This window comes from Scyliorhinus torazame, chromosome 12 (genome assembly GCF_047496885.1).
Source record: "Scyliorhinus torazame isolate Kashiwa2021f chromosome 12, sScyTor2.1, whole genome shotgun sequence".
Lineage (NCBI taxonomy): Eukaryota > Metazoa > Chordata > Chondrichthyes > Carcharhiniformes > Scyliorhinidae > Scyliorhinus > Scyliorhinus torazame.
In genome coordinates, this window is record NC_092718.1 from 4,073,556 (window position 1) to 4,093,365 (window position 19,810).

The following is a 19,810-nucleotide window of genomic DNA, read 5'->3' on the forward strand; positions in this document are numbered from 1 at the left end:
CCCACTCCACCTACCTGCCCACTCTACCTACCTGCTCACTCCACCTACCTGCCCACTCCACCTACCTGCCCACTCCACCAGCCTTCCCCCACTCCACCTACCCGCCCACTCCACCTACCCGCCCACTCCACCTACCTGCCCACTCCACCTACCTGCCCACTCCACCTACCTGCCCCCATTCCACCTACCTGCCCACTCCACCTACCCGCCCCCACTCCACCTACCCGCCCACTCCACCCACCTGCCCACTCCACCTACCTGCCCACTCCACCTACCCGCCCCCACTCCACCTCCCCGCCCCCACTCCACCTACCTGCCCACTCCACCTACCTGCCCACTCCACCTACCCGCCCACTCCACCTACCTGCCCACTCCACCTACCCGCCCACTCCACCTACCTGCCCACTCCACCTACCTGCCCACTCCACCTACCCGCCCACTCCACCTACCCGCCCACTCCACCTACCTGCCCACTCCACCTACCTGCCCACTCCACCTGCCAGCCCACTCCACCTACCTGCCCACACCACCTACCTGCCCACTCCACCTGCCTACCCCCACTCCACCTACCTGCCCACTCTACCTACCTGCCCAATCCACCTACCTGCCCACTCCACCTACCTGCCCACTCCACCTACCTGCCCACTCCACCTACCTGCCCACTCTACCTACCTGCCCAATCCACCTACCTGCCCCCACTCCACCTACCTGCCCACTCCACCTACCCGCCCCCACTCCACCGACCTGCCCACTCCACCTACCTGCCCACTCCACCTACCTGCCCACTCCACCTACCTGCCCACTCCACCTACCCGCCCCCACTCCATCTACCCACCCCCACTCCACCTACCTGCCCACTCCACCTACCTGCCCACTCCACCTACCTGCCCACTCCACCTGCCTGCCCCCACTCCACCTACCTTCCCACTCCACCTACCTGCCCACTCCACCTACCTGCCCACTCTACCTACCTGCTCACTCCACCTACCTGCCCACTCCACCTACCTGCCCACCACCAGCCTGCCCCCACTCCACCTACCCGCCCACTCCACCTACCCGCCCACTCCACCTACCTGCCCACTCCACCTATCTGCCCACTCCACCTACCTGCCCCCACTCCACCTACCTGCCCACTCCACCTACCCGCCCCCACTCCACCTACCCGCCCACTCCACCCACCTGCCCACTCCACCTACCCGCCCCATTCCACCTACCCGCCCACTCCACCTACCTGCCCATTCCACCTACCTGCCCACACCACCTACCCGCCCACTCCACCTACCCGCCCACTCCACCTACCCGCCCATTCCACCTACCTGCCCTCTCCACCTACCTGCCCATTCCACCTACCTGCCCACTCCACCTGCCAGCCCACTCCACCTACCTGCCCACTCCACCTGCCTACCCCCACTCCACCTACCTGCCCACTCTACCTACCTGCCCACTCCACCTACCTGCCCACTCCACCTACCTGCCCACTCCACCTACCCGCCCACTCCACCTACCTGCCCACTCCACCTACCCGCCCCTACTCCACCTACCTGCCCACTCGACCTACCTGCCCACTCCACCTACCTGCCCACTCCACCTACCTGCCCACTCCACCTACTCACCCCCACTCCACCTACCTGCCCACTCCACCTACCTGCCCACTCCACCTACCTGCCCACTCCACCTACCTGCCCAGTCCACCTACCTGCCCACTCCACCTACCTGCCCACTCCACCTACCTGCTCACTCCACCTACCTGCCCACTCCACCTACCTGCCCACTCCATCAGCCTGCCCCCACTCCACCTACCCGCCCACTCCACCTACCTGCCCACTCTACCTACCTGCCCACTCCACCTACCTGCCCACTCCACCTACCTGCCCACTCCACCTACCTGCCCACTCCACCTACCCGCCCCCACTCCTCCTACCTGCCCACTCCACCTACCTGCCCACTCCACCTACCTGCCCACTCCACCTACCTGCCCACTCCACCTACCTGCCCACTCCACCTACCTGCCCACTCCACCTACCTGTCCATTCCACCTACCCGCCCCCACTCCACCTACCCGCCCACTCCACCTACCCGCCCCCACTCCACCTACCCGCCCACTCCACCTACCTGCCCATTCCACCTACCTGCCCACTCCACCTACCTGCCCACTCCACCTACCCGCCCACTCCACCTACCTGCCCACTCCACCTACCCACCCCACTCCACCAACCTGCCCCCACTCCACCTACCTGCCCACTCCACCTACCTGCCCACTCCACCTACCCGCCCCCACTCCACCTCCCCGCCCCCACTCCACCTACCTGCCCACTCCACCTACCTGCCCACTCCACCTACCCGCCCACTCCACCTACCTGCCCACTCCACCTACCCGCCCACTCCACCTACCTGCCCACTCCACCTACCTGCCCACTCCACCTACCCGCCCACTCCAACTACCCGCCCACTCCACCTACCTGCCCACTCCACCTACCTGCCCACTCCACCTGCCAGCCCACTCCACCTACCTGCCCACACCACCTACCTGCCCACTCCACCTGCCTACCCCCACTCCACCTACCTGCCCACTCTACCTACCTGCCCAATCCACCTACCTGCCCACTCCACCTACCTGCCCACTCCACCTACCCGCCCACTCCACCTACCTGCCCACTCCACCTACCCGCCCCTACTCCACGTACCTGCCCACTCGACCTACCTGCCCACTCCACCTACCTGCCCACTCCACCTACCTGCCCACTCCACCTACTCACCCCCACTCCACCTACCTGCCCACTCCACCTACCTGCCCACTCCACCTACCTGCCCACTCCACCTACCTGCCCACTCCACCTACCTGCCCACTCCACCTACCTGCCCACTCCACCTACCTGCTCACTCCACCTACCTGCCCACTCCACCTACCTGCCCACTCCATCAGCCTGCCCCCACTCCACCTACCCGCCCACTCCACCTACCTGCCCACTCTACCTACCTGCCCACTCCACCTACCTGCCCACTCCACCTACCTGCCCACTCCACCTACCTGCCCACTCCACCTACCCGCCCCCACTCCTCCTACCTGCCCACTCCACCTACCTGCCCACTCCACCTACCTGCCCACTCCACCTACCTGCCCACTCCACCTACCTGTCCATTCCACCTACCCGCCCCCACTCCACCTACCCGCCCACTCCACCTACCCGCCCCCACTCCACCTACCCGCCCACTCCACCTACCTGCCCATTCCACCTACCTGCCCACTCCACCTACCTGCCCACTCCACCTACCCGCCCACTCCACCTACCTGCCCACTCCACCTACCCGCCCACTCCACCAACCTGCCCCCACTCCACCTACCTGCCCACTCCACCTACCTGCCCACTCCACCTACCCGCCCCCACTCCACCTCCCCGCCCCCACTCCACCTACCTGCCCACTCCACCTACCTGCCCACTCCACCTACCCGCCCACTCCACCTACCTGCCCACTCCACCTACCCGCCCACTCCACCTACCTGCCCACTCCACCTACCTGCCCACTCCACCTACCTGCCCACTCCACCTACCTGCCCACTCCACCTACTCACCCCCACTCCACCTACCTGCCCACTCCACCTACCTGCCCACTCCACCTACCTGCCCACTCCACCTACCTGCCCACTCCACCTACCTGCCCACTCCACCTACCTGCTCACTCCACCTACCTGCCCACTCCACCTACCTGCCCACTCCATCAGCCTGCCCCCACTCCACCTACCCGCCCACTCCACCTACCTGCCCACTCTACCTACCTGCCCACTCCACCTACCTGCCCACTCCACCTACCTGCCCACTCCACCTACCTGCCCACTCCACCTACCCGCCCCCACTCCTCCTACCTGCCCACTCCACCTACCTGCCCACTCCACCTACCTGCCCACTCCACCTACCTGCCCACTCCACCTACCTGCCCACTCCACCTACCTGCCCACTCCACCTACCTGTCCATTCCACCTACCCGCCCCCACTCCACCTACCCGCCCACTCCACCTACCCGCCCCCACTCCACCTACCCGCCCACTCCACCTACCTGCCCATTCCACCTACCTGCCCACTCCACCTACCTGCCCACTCCACCTACCCGCCCACTCCACCTACCTGCCCACTCCACCTACCCACCCCACTCCACCAACCTGCCCCCACTCCACCTACCTGCCCACTCCACCTACCTGCCCACTCCACCTACCCGCCCCCACTCCACCTCCCCGCCCCCACTCCACCTACCTGCCCACTCCACCTACCTGCCCACTCCACCTACCCGCCCACTCCACCTACCTGCCCACTCCACCTACCCGCCCACTCCACCTACCTGCCCACTCCACCTACCTGCCCACTCCACCTACCCGCCCACTCCACCTACCCGCCCACTCCACCTACCTGCCCACTCCACCTACCTGCCCACTCCACCTGCCAGCCCACTCCACCTACCTGCCCACACCACCTACCTGCCCACTCCACCTGCCTACCCCCACTCCACCTACCTGCCCACTCTACCTACCTGCCCAATCCACCTACCTGCCCACTCCACCTACCTGCCCACTCCACCTACCTGCCCACTCCACCTACCTGCCCACTCTACCTACCTGCCCAATCCACCTACCTGCCCCCACTCCACCTACCTGCCCACTCCACCTACCCGCCCCCACTCCACCTACCTGCCCCCACTCCACCTACCTGCCCACTCCACCTACCTGCCCACTCCACCTACCTGCCCACTCCACCTACCTGCCCACTCCACCTACCCGCCCCCACTCCATCTACCCACCCCCACTCCACCTACCTGCCCACTCCACCTACCTGCCCACTCCACCTACCTGCCCACTCCACCTGCCTGCCCCCACTCCACCTACCTGCCCACTCCACCTACCTGCCCACTCCACCTACCTGCCCACTCTACCTACCTGCTCACTCCACCTACCTGCCCACTCCACCTACCTGCCCACTCCACCAGCCTTCCCCCACTCCACCTACCCGCCCACTCCACCTACCCGCCCACTCCACCTACCTGCCCACTCCACCTACCTGCCCACTCCACCTACCTGCCCCCACTCCACCTAACTGCCCACTCCACCTACCCGCCCCCACTCCACCTACCCGCCCACTCCACCCACCTGCCGACTCCACCTACCTGCCCACTCCACCTACCCGCCCCCACTCCACCTCCCCGCCCCCACTCCACCTACCTGCCCACTCCACCTACCTGCCCACTCCACCTACCCGCCCACTCCACCTACCTGCCCACTCCACCTACCCGCCCACTCCACCTACCTGCCCACTCCACCTACCTGCCCACTCCACCTACCCGCCCACTCCACCTACCCGCCCACTCCACCTACCTGCCCACTCCACCTACCTGCCCACTCCACCTGCCAGCCCACTCCACCTACCTGCCCACACCACCTACCTGCCCACTCCACCTGCCTACCCCCACTCCACCTACCTGCCCACTCTACCTACCTGCCCAATCCACCTACCTGCCCACTCCACCTACCTGCCCACTCCACCTACCTGCCCACTCCACCTACCTGCCCACTCTACCTACCTGCCCAATCCACCTACCTGCCCCCACTCCACCTACCTGCCCACTCCACCTACCCGCCCCCACTCCACCTACCTGCCCACTCCACCTACCTGCCCACTCCACCTACCTGCCCACTCCACCTACCTGCCCACTCCACCTACCCGCCCCCACTCCATCTACCCACCCCCACTCCACCTACCTGCCCACTCCACCTACCTGCCCACTCCACCTACCTGCCCACTCCACCTACCTGCCCACTCCACCTACCTGCCCACTCCACCTACCTGCCCACTCTACCTACCTGCTCACTCCACCTACCTGCCCACTCCACCTACCTGCCCACCACCAGCCTGCCCCCACTCCACCTACCCGCCCACTCCACCTACCCGCCCACTCCACCTACCTGCCCACTCCACCTACCTGCCCACTCCACCTACCTGCCCCCACTCCACCTACCTGCCCACTCCACCTACCCGCCCCCACTCCACCTACCCGCCCACTCCACCCACCTGCCCACTCCACCTACCCGCCCCATTCCACCTACCCGCCCACTCCACCTACCTGCCCATTCCACCTACCTGCCCACTCCACCTACCCGCCCACTCCACCTACCCGCCCACTCCACCTACCTGCCCATTCCACCTACCTGCCCACTCCACCTACCCGCCCACTCCACCTACCCGCCCACTCCACCTACCCGCCCACTCCACCTACCCGCCCACTCCACCTACCCGCCCCATTCCACCTACCCGCCCACTCCACCTACCTGCCCATTCCACCTACCTGCCCACTCCACCTACCCGCCCATTCCACCTACCCGCCCACTCCACCTACCTGCCCATTCCACCTACCTGCCCTCTCCACCTACCTGCCCATTCCACCTACCCGCCCCCACTCCACCTACCTGCCCCCACTCCACCGACCTGCCCACTCCACCTACCTGCCCCCACTCCACCTACCCGCCCCCACTCCACCTACCTGCCCACTCCACCTACCCGCCCCCACTCCATCTACCCGCCCCCACTCCACCTACCTGCCCACTCCACCTACCTGCCCACTCCACCTACCCGCCCCCACTCCACCTACCTGCCCCCACTCCACCTACCCACCCCCACTCCACCTACCTGCCCCCACTCCACCTACCTGCCCACTCCACCTACCTGCCCACTCCACCTACCTGCCCCCACTCCACCTACCTGCCCACTCCACCTACCTGCCCCCACTCCACCTACCTGCCCACTCCACCTACCTGCCCACTCCACCTACCTGCCCACTCCACCTACCTGTCCACTCCACCTACCCGCTCCCACTCCACCTACCTGCCCACTCCACCTACCTGCCCATTCCATCTACCTGCCCACTCCACCTACCTGCCCATTTCACCTACCTAACCATTCCACCTACCCGCCCACTCCACCTACCTGCCCACTCCACCTACCTGCTCACTCCACCTGCCTGCCCACTACACCTACCTGCCCACTCCACCAGCCTGCCCCCACTCCACCTACCTGCCCACTCCACCAACCTGCCCACTCCACCAACCTGCCCACTCCACCTACCCGCCCACTCCACCTACCTGCCCACTCCACCAACCTGCCCACTCCACCTACCTGCCCACTCCACCAGCCTGCCCCCACTCCACCTACCTGCCCACTCCACCAACCTGCCCACTCCACCTACCTGCCCACTCCACCTACCTGCCCACTCCACCTACCCGCCCCCACTCCATCTACCCACCCCCACTCCACCTACCTGCCCACTCCACCTACCTGCCCACTCCACCTACCTGCCCACTCCACCTGCCTGCCCCCACTCCACCTACCTGCCCACTCCACCTACCTGCCCACTCCACCTACCTGCCCACTCTACCTACCTGCTCACTCCACCTACCTGCCCACTCCACCTACCTGCCCACCACCAGCCTGCCCCCACTCCACCTACCCGCCCACTCCACCTACCCGCCCACTCCACCTACCTGCCCACTCCACCTACCTGCCCACTCCACCTACCTGCCCCCACTCCACCTACCTGCCCACTCCACCTACCCGCCCCCACTCCACCTACCCGCCCACTCCACCCACCTGCCCACTCCACCTACCCGCCCCATTCCACCTACCCGCCCACTCCACCTACCTGCCCATTCCACCTACCTGCCCACTCCACCTACCCGCCCACTCCACCTACCCGCCCACTCCACCTACCCGCCCATTCCACCTACCTGCCCTCTCCACCTACCTGCCCATTCCACCTACCCGCCCCCACTCCACCTACCTGCCCCCACTCCACCGACCTGCCCACTCCACCTACCTGCCCCCACTCCACCTACCCGCCCCCACTCCACCTACCTGCCCACTCCACCTACCCGCCCCCACTCCATCTACCCGCCCCCACTCCACCTACCTGCCCACTCCACCTACCTGCCCACTCCAACTACCCGCCCCCACTCCACCTACCTGCCCCCACTCCACCTACCCACCCCCACTCCACCTACCTGCCCCCACTCCACCTACCCACCCCCACTCCACCTACCTGCCCCCACTCCACCTACCTGCCCACTCCACCTACCTGCCCACTCCACCTACCTGCCCACTCCACCTACCTGCCCCCACTCCACCTACCTGCCCACTCCACCTACCTGCCCCCACTCCACCTACCTGCCCACTCCACCTACCTGCCCACTCCACCTACCTGCCCACTCCACCTACCTGTCCACTCCACCTACCCGCTCCCACTCCACCTACCTGCCCACTCCACCTACCTGCCCATTCCATCTACCTGCCCACTCCACCTACCTGCCCATTCCACCTACCTAACCATTCCACCTACCCGCCCACTCCACCTACCTGCCCACTCCACCTACCTGCTCACTCCACCTGCCTGCCCACTACACCTACCTGCCCACTCCACCAGCCTGCCCCCACTCCACCTACCTGCCCACTCCACCAACCTGCCCACTCCACCAACCTGCCCACTCCACCTACCCGCCCACTCCACCTACCTGCCCACTCCACCAACCTGCCCACTCCACCTACCTGCCCACTCCACCAGCCTGCCCACTCCACCTACCTGCCCACTCCACCAGCCTGCCCCCACTCCACCTACCTGCCCACTCCACCAACCTGCCCACTCCACCAACCTGCCCACTCCACCTACCCGCCCACTCCACCTACCTGCCCACTCCACCAACCTGCCCACTCCACCAACCTGCCCACTCCACCTACCCGCCCACTCCACCTTCCTGCCCACTCCACCAACCTGCCCACTCCACCAGCCTGCCCACTCCACCTACCTGCCCACTCCACCAACCTGCCCACTCCACCTACCCGCCCACTCCACCTACCTGCCCACTATCTGCCCACTCCATCAATTTGTCTTATGTCCTTTTGAAGTTCTACACTGTCCTCCTCAGTGTACAGTACTCCCAAGTTTTATGTCATCCACAAACATTGAAATTGTCTCCTGCACACCAAGATCTCGATCATTAATATAGATCAGGAAAGGTTATGGTCACAATACCAACTCCTGGACAGCTCCACTACAAACATCCTTCCAGCCAGTTGACCATAACCCTCTGCTTCCTATTATTCTGCCCCTTTGTATCCATGCTGCTGCTGTCCCTTTCATTCCATGAACTATAACCTTTCTCACTAGTCTGTTGTGTGGCACTATATCGAATGCCTTCTGAAAGTCCATGTATATCAGATCACCAGCATTACCCTCATCAACCCTTTCTGTTCCCTCCTTTAAAAACTCCAGCAAAGGGCAGCACGGTAGCGCAGTGTTTAGCACTGCAGTCCCATGGCACCAAGGACACGGGTTCGATCCCGGCCCTGGATCACTGTCCCTGTGGGGTTTGCACATTTTCCCCATGTTTGCATGGGTTTTACCCCAACAACACAAAGGTAGGTGGATTGGATACGCTAAACTGTCCCTTCATTGGAAAAAAAAGAATTGGGTACTCTAAATTTATAAGAAAAGCAAACCGCATCAAGTCAGTTAAATATGATTTCCATGTTAGAAATCTATGTTAGCTCTTCCGAATCAACCCACATTTTTCCACGTGACTGCTAATTTATTTCCCAAATAACTGTTTCTAGAAGCTTATCCACCACTGATGTTAAACTGACTAGTCGGTAATTACTCGGGCTGATCCTTCCAACTATTTTTGAACCGGGGGTAACATTTGCAATTCTCCAGCCCTCTGGCACCTCCCCTGAGTCTCGAGGAGACGGGATGATTATGGTCAGCACCTCTGCAATTTCCACTCTCACTTCCTTCAATATCCCTGGATGCACTTCATCCGGTCCCGGTGCCTTGTCAACTTTCAGTACCGACAGTCTCTTCAACAATTCCTCCGAATCAATTTTAAACCCTTCTAGTGACAGAGTTTCCGTGACTGACACAATGTCCTGGGTAGCATCTATCTCCTTGGTAAAGACGATGCAAAGTATTATTTAACCTCAGCCATACCCCCAGCCTCCATGTGTAAATCCCCTTTTCGGCCCCCACCCCTCCTTTTACTATTTATTTGCCAGTAGAAGACTTGGGGATTCCCCTTTGTGTCGGCTGACAGTCTTTTCTCAAAATTCCTCTTCAACTCTCTAATGAACGTCTTCACCGCTCTGAACCTTCTCTCTTCCTCTTGGTTCTCAACTGTCTTTTCTACCTGACACCTGTCATAAACACCTTTTCTTCCTTATCTTAATTTCTATCTCCTTTTTCACCCAGGGAGCCTCAGATTTGTTTGCCCTACTTTTCCCGTTTAAGGGTGATAGAAATTGACTATTCTAGTCAGATATAAGAGGTTTAAATGAGAACTCATTCAGTGTAAGTATAGCTGGAGACACATTAAGGGTTAATCCAGATCATACACTTTAGTTTTCTTTCATTAAAACTAGACTTTAACATTTGCAAACAGCTGGAGAATCCAAGGCCAGTGACGTCAACTAGCCACAGGGCTTCATTGTATTACAAAAATGCAGCTGCTTTCCCAAGCCTGGACAGTCCTGCTTCCATAGTAACACACAGTCTAAAGTCCTAACGCCCTGAAGGCAATGCAGGTGTCGATAAATCGGAAAATTGGCAAGCGATAGTCTGAGAAATTCCCACCGACTTATTTAAATGCATATCGCTCTCAAAATTGACAGACAGCCGCTTTGATCGAATTGAGTGAATTATAAATTAGGTAAAACCAATCAGAGATGAAAAGAAGGCGAGACTTTAAGATAATAATCTCCTTAAAAATCACTTGTCGGGATGGGAAAATCCATTCCGGAATCAATCTAACTTCTGTCTGAAACCTTTGTCTTTCCTGCTTTTGCTAAATTGCCATCTTTCTTTTGTTGAAATCACTCCGTCATTTTATACTGTGTGTGATGATTTGAAGAATTACCATGATTTGTATTTTAAACTCAACTACTGTATTCGCTAAAGACAATCAATCTGACCTAAGTTTGTATTGTAACCAAAATTTACCAGTGATAAGAAAGTTCAATGAAATTCTCCAAAAAGCACAGCCTGGATCTATTTGGGAACTAAGAAGGGATAACGCATATTCAGGGTTCCAAATAGACACAGAGATCCAGCAAAAGGGAATGGACCGTGACTGTGTCGGGACCATTTCTATTTGAAGGTAGCCCATTGTTCAGTTCCAGTTTTTCTCGCCAACCTTCTGTTCCAGTCTAACCGGCCCAGCTCCGTTCTTGCCCCATTGCAGTCGGCTCCCCTGTTAATTATTTCTCCTCTGGATTGCCGATTTTCCTTTTTTATTATCATCCTAAACCTTACAATACAATGATCACTGTCTCCGAAATGACGCGGCGCCTGTCGGGGGCTGTTGAAAGAGGCCCCCGCGGCGATCCTCCGCGGACAACCGGCCAAGTTCCCGCTGGCATGGTTCACGTATGTTTCCACCCGGCGAGAGCTCGGAATCGCGGCTGCGATGGCCGTCCTGGTGGAATCAAATAACCATATAACTAGATAACCAACCTCTTCTCATGCAATAGGACACGACCACCTCCCAAGAGGGATACCAGTGATACAGTGAGACGTGCCAGTGTTACCAGAGATACAGTGAGACGTGCCAGTGTTACCAGAGGTACAGTGAGTCGTGCCAGTGTTACCAGAGATGCAGTGAGACGTGCCAGTGTTACCAAAGATACAGTGAGACACACCAGTGTTACCAGAGATGCAGTGAGACATGCCAGTGTTACCAGAGATACAGTGAGACATGCCAGTGTTACCAGAGATACGGTGAGACGTGCCAGTGTTACCAGAGATACAGTGAGATATGCCAGTGTTACCAGAGATACAGTGAGACGTACCAGTGTTACCAGAGATACAGTGAGACGTGCCAGTGTTACCAGAGATACAGTGAGACGTGCCAGTGTTACCAGAGATACAGTGAGACGTGCCAGTGTTACCAGAGATACAGTGAGACGTGCCAGTGTTACCAGAGATGCAGTGAGACGTGCCAGTGTTACCAGAGATACAGTGAGACACACCAGTGTTACCAGAGATGCAGTGAGACGTGCCAGTGTTACCAGAGATACAGTGAGACACACCAGTGTTACCAGAGATGCAGTGAGATGTGCCAGTGTTACCAGAGATACAGTGAGACACACCAGTGTTACCAGAGATGCAGTGAGACGTGCCAGTGTTACCAGAGATACAGTGAGACGTGCCAGTGTTACCAGAGATACAGTGAGACGTGCCAGTGTTACCAGAGATACAGTGAGACGTGCCAGTGTTACCAGAGATACAGTGAGACGTGCCAGTGTTACCAGAGATGCAGTGAGACGTGCCAGTGTTACCAGAGATACAGTGAGACACACCAGTGTTACCAGAGATGCAGTGAGATGTGCCAGTGTTACCAGAGATACAGTGAGACACACCAGTGTTACCAGAGATGCAGTGAGACGTGCCAGTGTTACCAAAGATACAGTGAGACACACCAGTGTTACCAGAGATGCAGTGAGACGTGCCAGTGTTACCTGGCCAGTGTTGTCTGTCCATTCTGTAGTTGCAGCAAAAGAAAAAAGGTTCAGTATTCTCCAGAAATGTCAGTCTGATTGAAAAAAGCAGCTAAATCGTCGATCAAACAGGAATTACATCAGGAAAAGAATCAATGCATTGATTTAATTTTCCCAATGCCTAACAGGGCGGCAAGACCTCCGGCCGAACACTTCAAACTTAACACATCCAAAGGATTCACTTGAGGCACAGGGAAAATCCCTGAAATTGGATCCCAGAGTGGGAATCCTAATGATTCAATCCCAGAGTGAAAACATGCAATCATCGAGCCAGTTTTACAGGAATGCCAGTCACCTCCCAGTTTACCTTCAGAAACGTTTGCTTGTCTTCAGTGTTGAACAGTCTCTGGGTGGTTTCGAGCAGTTCTTTATACAGGTCAATTCTCTGCCCACAGCTCATCAGCTCCCCATACAACTTCTCCAGTTTCAATTTCTTCTCCTCCTCCAGCTCCTGACTCCTGTCTTCATAACCTTGCACTAGAAACTGCATCAAGTCATCATACTGCACTTCCAGGTAATGTTCCTGTTTACCAATGTTTTCCTGTTGGTGTTAAAAACGATGTTTTGAGTTTCTGTCTGGTATCTAGACACAGATCGATAGCCCTAAACTTCACCCCATGTCAGTGCCAGAAACTCAGACCCGGTTATGGTTCAATCAGGGAGTCCGAGTTGCGATGGCAGCATATACTTTTACATGCCAGTTATAGCCGGAAGCTGTGGATAGTGATGGCAGAAGCTCTCATTTATTTCCATCCTATCGCTGACCAAGAATCTCTCCTGTTTTTATCGCCTGTCATTGGCCTTTTCACAAGTTGATATTCAGACCTGTTTGGCCACATTAATAACTCACCTTCCTTGACCATCGAGTCCTGGAGTGGGACTTAAACACGGAGCTTGTGGCTCGGAGGCAGGAACATTACCCCCTGTCCCACAGGACCTCCAACTCAGACCTCAAGAGGGGGGAAGCAACCAGGATTCACACGTTCTGATCACGGTTATAAATATCTGTTCCATGCTTCGTTTAGAAGTCAGTTTCCGTTCCGGGCAGATTAAAGTTCAACAGTAGAACATAGAAACAAATGAATTAGGAGCTGGCAGAGGCCACCCGTCCCCTCGAGTCTGCTCCGCCATTCAGTAAGAACTCGACTGATCAGATTGTGACCTCAAAACCACATTCCTGCCGACCCCGGATAACTTTTCACCCCCTTGTTAATCATGAATCTATCTGCATCTGCCTTAAAAATATTGACTGATTCTGTCTCCCGATCTTCTGAGGACGAGAGCTCCAGAGACACCCAACCCTCTGAAAGAGAACATTTCTCCTCATTTCCCTCTTAAAGGAGTGACCCGCTTATTTCTAAACAGTGACCCGAGTTCTAGATTCTCCGACAAGAGGAAACATCCTCTCCACATCCACCCTGTCAATACCCTCTCACGATCTTAAATGTTTTGATCAAGTCGCCTCTCACTCTGCTAAACTCCAGTGGATACAAACCCAACCTGTCCAACTTTTCCTCTTTAGACAACCCGCCCATCCCTGGTATTAGTTCAGTAAACCTTCTCTGAACTACTTGTAACACATTTACATCTTTCCTTAAATAAGACGACCCATATTGTACACAATACTCAAGTGTGGTCTCACCAATGCCCCTGTGCAACTGAAGCAAAACCTCTCCCTACTTTTGTATTCAATTCCCCTCACAGTAAACAAGAACATTCCTAATTACTTGCTGTACCTGAATACGAGTCCTTTGTGATTCATGCACTGGAACACCCAGATCCCTCTGCATCTCAGAGCTCGGCAATCTCTCACCATTTAGACAATAAGTTTCCTTTTATTCTTCCTGCAAAACTGGGCAATTTCATATTTGCCCACATTATGCCCCATTTGCCAGATCTTTACCCATTCACTATGTAGCCTCCTCACGTACTCTTCACAATTTACATTCCTATCCATCTTTGCATCATCAACAAATTTCACAACCACACCTTCAGTCCCTTCATCGAAGTCATTTAAATAAATTGCAAAGAGTAGAGGCTCCAGCACTGCTCCCTGTGGCTGACCTTTCGTCACATCCTGCCAACCAGAAAAATACCCATTTATGCCTACTCTCTGTTTCCTGCCAGCCAGCCAATCTTCAATTCATGCCAAAATATTACCCCATAATTCATGAGCTTTTATTTTCTGCAATAATCTTTGATGTGGCACCTTCTGGAAATCTAACCCTGCTGTAACATCTTTAATAATAGCTTTTCACATTTTCCCGATCACAGATGTTAAGCTTATAGTTTCCTGCTTCCTGCCTCCCTCCCTTTTGGAAGAAAGGAATTACATTAGGTATTTTCAGAGAACCTTCCTGAATCTAGTGAATTTTGTCAAATTAAAGCCACTGCATCGCCTATCTCACTCGCCACTCCCTTTAAAACCCTAGAATGGGGTCCATCAGGACTTGTCCACCTTCAGCTCCAACAATTTCCTTAGTATTACATCCCAGGTGATTGTAATTTTCCTGAGTTCCTTCCATTTCCTGATTTACAGCTTTTTCTGTATCCTCTATAGTGAAGACCGATGCAAAATACCTCTTCAATTCATCTGCCGTCTTATTTTCCCTGATTACTTACCCAGACTCACGTTCTATAGGATTAATGCTCACTTTATTACCTCTTTTCTTATTTAACTATCCATAGAAACTCTTACTATCTGTTTTTATATTTCTAGCTAGCTTCCTCTCGTATTGTCCTTTTTCCTTCCTGATCTTTTCATCATTCTTTGTTGTTTTTTATCCAGTTGGGGGCAATGCAACTAAAGCAGTTTGAAGACAATTAACAGTGAGAAAGATAAAACATACATAGAAACATAGAAACTGAAAGCAGGAGGAGGCCATTCGGCCCCTCGAGCCTGCTCCTGCTTTCATTGTGATCACGGCTGATCATCAAGTTCAATATCCGGATCCTGCCTCCCCCATATCCCTTGATCCCTTTAGCCCCAAGAGCTATATCTAATTCCTTCTTAAAATTACACAGTGTTCTAACCACAACTACTTTCTGTGGGAGCGAATTCCACAGATTCACCGCTCTCTGGGTGAAGAAATTTCTCCTCACCTCAGTCCTAAAAGGTTTCCCCCTTATCCTCAAACTGTGACCCCTAGTTCTGGACTCCCCCACAGCTGATGGATTTACTTAGCTGGAGAATTGCGGTGAGTTACCTCGACTGTTTGCAAAGACATGCAGCCCAGAGAGCTGATTTGTTTTTGAAACTGGAGCAACAATTAGTTTAAAAGTATTCAGTGAACCCTGGAAGGCTGCACCATTATGGCGATGTGCGGAGCGCACAACATTTCTAGGGTTTCAGTTTATCTTCAGTTTGTTGAGGGAGTGAGTGTTCTGTAGCAGGGACAAGACAGCAAAGGCGTTGCTGTTAGCTGGCTCTGTGTTGTTAGGGCTCAGGAAAAGTCCTGGAGAGCTGAGAAGGTGACAGAAAGTAATTGGCTCTGTTCTGGAAAGGATTAGGGCTCAGAAGAAACCCTGGGACCATATGCAGCTGGGTACGATTGGAGCTTGGTGAAAGCCAGCCCAGTGAAGCTTGTCAGCTGTTAAAAAGGACAAGTTGCAGCAGTAAGACGAGGTGGGGGGCGCAGAACCAGGAAATACAGAGAAATGGAGTCTTGGAGATGGGATTGAAACCCTGGGAGGTGTGTAATCATTGAGACAGACTGAGTGTGGCGCAACTTTGAGGGAATTCAGTGGCCTGACCTTTGAAAGTGAAAACGTTTGGAGTCCCTTGTGAAAAAATTTCAATGAGATTGGTTGACTCATGTGGGCACGATTCTCCGACCCCTCCACCGGGTCGGAGAATCGCTAGGAGCTGGTGTGAATCCCGCCCCCACCGTGTCCCGAATTCTCCGCCACCAGAGATTCGGCGGGGGCGGGAAACTTGCCGGTCGGCGGGCTCCCACCGGTTATTCTCCGGCCCGCAATGGGCCAAGGTCCCGCCGCTGTCAACCCTCGCCAGCCGGCGTGGATTGAACCACCTACCTTACCGGCCCCGGCGATTCTCCGACCCGGTGGAGGGGTCGGAGAATCGTGCCCACATGAGTCAACCAATCTCATTGAAATTCTTTCACAAGGGACTCCAAACGTTTTCACTTTCAAAGGTCAGGCCACTGAATTCCCTCAAAGTTGCGCCACACTCAGTCTGTCTCAATGATTACACACCTCCCAGGGTTTCAATCCCATCTCCAAGACTCCATTTCTCTGTATTTCCTGGTTCTGCGCCCCCCACCTCGTCTTACTGCTGCAACTTGTCCTTTTTAACAGCTGACAAGGTGCCCCCACGGTGGCCTGGCCCTCGATCGGGGCCCACCGATCGGTGGGCGGTCCTGTGCCGTGGGGGCACTCTTTTTCTTCCGCCTTCGCCATGGTCTTCACTATGGCGGAGGCGGAAGAGACCCCCTCCCCTGCGCATGCGCAGGGATGCCGTGAGCGGCCGCTGACGCTCCTGCGCATGGGTCGCCCGGCGAAGTCCTTTCGGCGCCGGCTGGAGTGGCGCCAAAGGCCTTTCCCGCCAGCCGGTGGGGCGGAAATCACTCTGGCGCGGGCCTCGCCCCTCAAGGTGAGGGCTTGGCCCCTAAAAGGTGCGGAGAATTCCGTACCTTTGGGGCGGCCCGACGCCGGAGTGGTTCCCCCCACTCCATTACGCCGGAATCCCCGCCCCGCCGGGTAGGGGAGAATCCCGGCCCAGGTTCATTGACGTGTGGGTGGTAGCTGGGAAATCCATGGACTCTGTCACGGTTGCGTTTGCCATTCACTGGGCAGCGTAGTGTACTCACCCACAACTTCCCTCTTAATTTACATATATCTCACACTCCAACATTCAAGATTAATATAAGATGGGTGCTGTAAATCACTTTCTGATATTTTATAGTAAAGTTTATTTTTGTTCGTTCAGAACCTGTAGAATCTTGTGGCTGCATTCACGGAACAATGTCTGAATCTCAAACCTTATCTACTTTAAACAAAATGATATTGGTCCCCATGGGGAGGCGGTGTGGAGGTATTGTCACTGGGCTAGTAACCCAGAGGCCAGGGACAACGCTCTGGGGACCGGGGTTTCATTCCCACCAAGGCAGGTCAATCTAATTTGATTCCAATAAAATCTGGGATTAAAAGTCTGATGATGACAATTAAATCTGCCGACCTTACCTGGTCTGGGAATGAAATGGTCTAGCCTGCCAGCCAGCACAATAACTGCTGTCCGTATGGCCAAACAGCTGCTGATAGTCATGTGGGTTTGATATCGAAGTCGGCAGATATGCAGGATAGGTGGATTGGCCATGATAAATTGCCCTTAGTATCCAAAAAGGTTAGGTGGGGTTACGGGGATGGGGTGGATGCGTGGGCTTGGGTAGGGTGCTCTTTCCAGGGGCCGGTGCAGACTTGATGGGCCGAGTGGCCTCCTTCTACACTGTGGATTCTATGATTCTATGACAGCCAGTGCTCACGAGAGTCCAGATAGGAGCATCAAACCTGCTCCTAGAGTAACATTAGAGGTCACGGGAGGCCACTTGAGTCTATTCTGCTGTTTAATTACGTCATTGCTGAACTGTATCTTAACTCCATTTCAGATTGAATCCTGGAAATGAGAGAAGAGACTGAGATAGAATTTGATGTGTAAAATTCTGGGTGAATGATTATCGAGCTGAAACACGAACTGGGTTTCCCTCCACAGATGCTGTCAGGCCTGCAGTGTAGTCACTGCCGTAATGTAGGGAAAGGAAGAGGTAATCTGTGCACAGCAGGATCCCACAAACAACAATGACAAAATGACCCGTTACTCTTTTTTTTTGAGTGATCTTGATTTAGGGATAAATCTAGATTCTGCCTCTGGGTCTTCTCGAGTAGTCCCATGGGATTGCTGACCTCCACCTGAGGGAGCAGATAGGAGCTCCTCACAAATGAGGGCCCTCACTGCCAACTGAAAGTATTTACAGAAGGAGGTTTACTGCCTTCCCTCACTTCCCTCGGCGGCAGCGGTGCGCAGGGGCCTTCTTGGAGGTGAGTAGTGAATTTAAAAGCACTTACCTTTGCAGGAGCAGCCCTTTGGATTTCGGCGGCAGCGGTGCGCAGGGGCCTTCTGGGAGGTGAGTAGTTAGTTTAAAAGCACTTACCTTTGCAGGAGCAGCCCTTTGGATTTCGGCGGCAGCGGTGCGCAGGGGCCTTCTGGGAGGTGAGTAGTTAGTTTAAAAGCACTTACCTTTGCAGGAGCAGCCCTTTGGATTTCGGCGGCAGCGGTGCGCAGGGGCCTTCTGGGAGGTGAGTAGTGAATTTAAAAGCACTTACCTTTGCAGGAGCAGCCCTTTGGATTTCGGCGGCAGCGGTGCGCAGGGGCCTTCTGGGAGGTGAGTAGTTAGTTTAAAAGCACTTACCTTTGCAGGAGCAGCCCTTTGGATTTCGGCGGCAGCGGTGCGCAGGGGCCTTCTTGGAGGTGAGTAGTGAATTTAAAAGCACTTACCTTTGCAGGAGCAGCCCTTTGGATTTCGGCGGCAGCGGTGCGCAGGGGCCTTCTTGGAGGTGAGTAGTGAATTTAAAAGCACTTACCTTTGCAGGAGCAGCCCTTTGGATTTCGGCGGCAGCGGTGCGCAGGGGCCTTCTGGGAGGTGAGTAGTTAGTTTAAAAGCACTTACCTTTGCAGGAGCAGCCCTTTGGATTTCGGCGGCAGCGGTGCGCAGGGGCCTTCTGGGAGGTGAGTAGTTAGTTTAAAAGCACTTACCTTTGCAGGAGCAGCCCTTTGGATTTCGGCGGCAGCGGTGCGCAGGGGCCTTCTTGGAGGTGAGTAGTGAATTTAAAAGCACTTACCTTTGCAGGAGCAGCCCTTTGGATTTCGGCGGCAGCGGTGCGCAGGGGCCTTCTGGGAGGTGAGTAGTTAGTTTAAAAGCACTTACCTTTGCAGGAGCAGCCCTTTGGATTTCGGCGGCAGCGGTGCGCAGGGGCCTTCTTGGAGGTGAGTAGTGAATTTAAAAGCACTTACCTTTGCAGGAGCAGCCCTTTGGATTTCGGCGGCAGCGGTGCGCAGGGGCCTTCTGGGAGGTGAGTAGTTAGTTTAAAAGCACTTACCTTTGCAGGAGCAGCCCTTTGGATTTCGGCGGCAGCGGTGCGCAGGGGCCTTCTTGGAGGTGAGTAGTGAATTTAAAAGCACTTACCTTTGCAGGAGCAGCCCTTTGGATTTCGGCGGCAGC

The 19,810-nt window shown here is 55.9% G+C and overlaps 1 protein-coding gene across 1 annotated transcript in view; it reads right to left on the reverse strand.

Annotated features, from left to right (window-relative positions):
* The window catches only part of LOC140387345 (fibronectin type III and SPRY domain-containing protein 2), an 88,681-nt gene that overhangs the window by 61,854 nt on the left and 7,017 nt on the right, over positions 1 to 19,810 (reverse strand). The window contains exons 3-4 of the mRNA XM_072470291.1: positions 12,883 to 13,116; positions 12,537 to 12,559 (exon numbers count right to left, since the gene is read on the reverse strand). Of these exons, the coding sequence (XP_072326392.1) occupies positions 12,537 to 12,559; positions 12,883 to 13,116 (257 nt within the window). The remainder of the gene's footprint in view (positions 1 to 12,536; positions 12,560 to 12,882; positions 13,117 to 19,810) is intronic.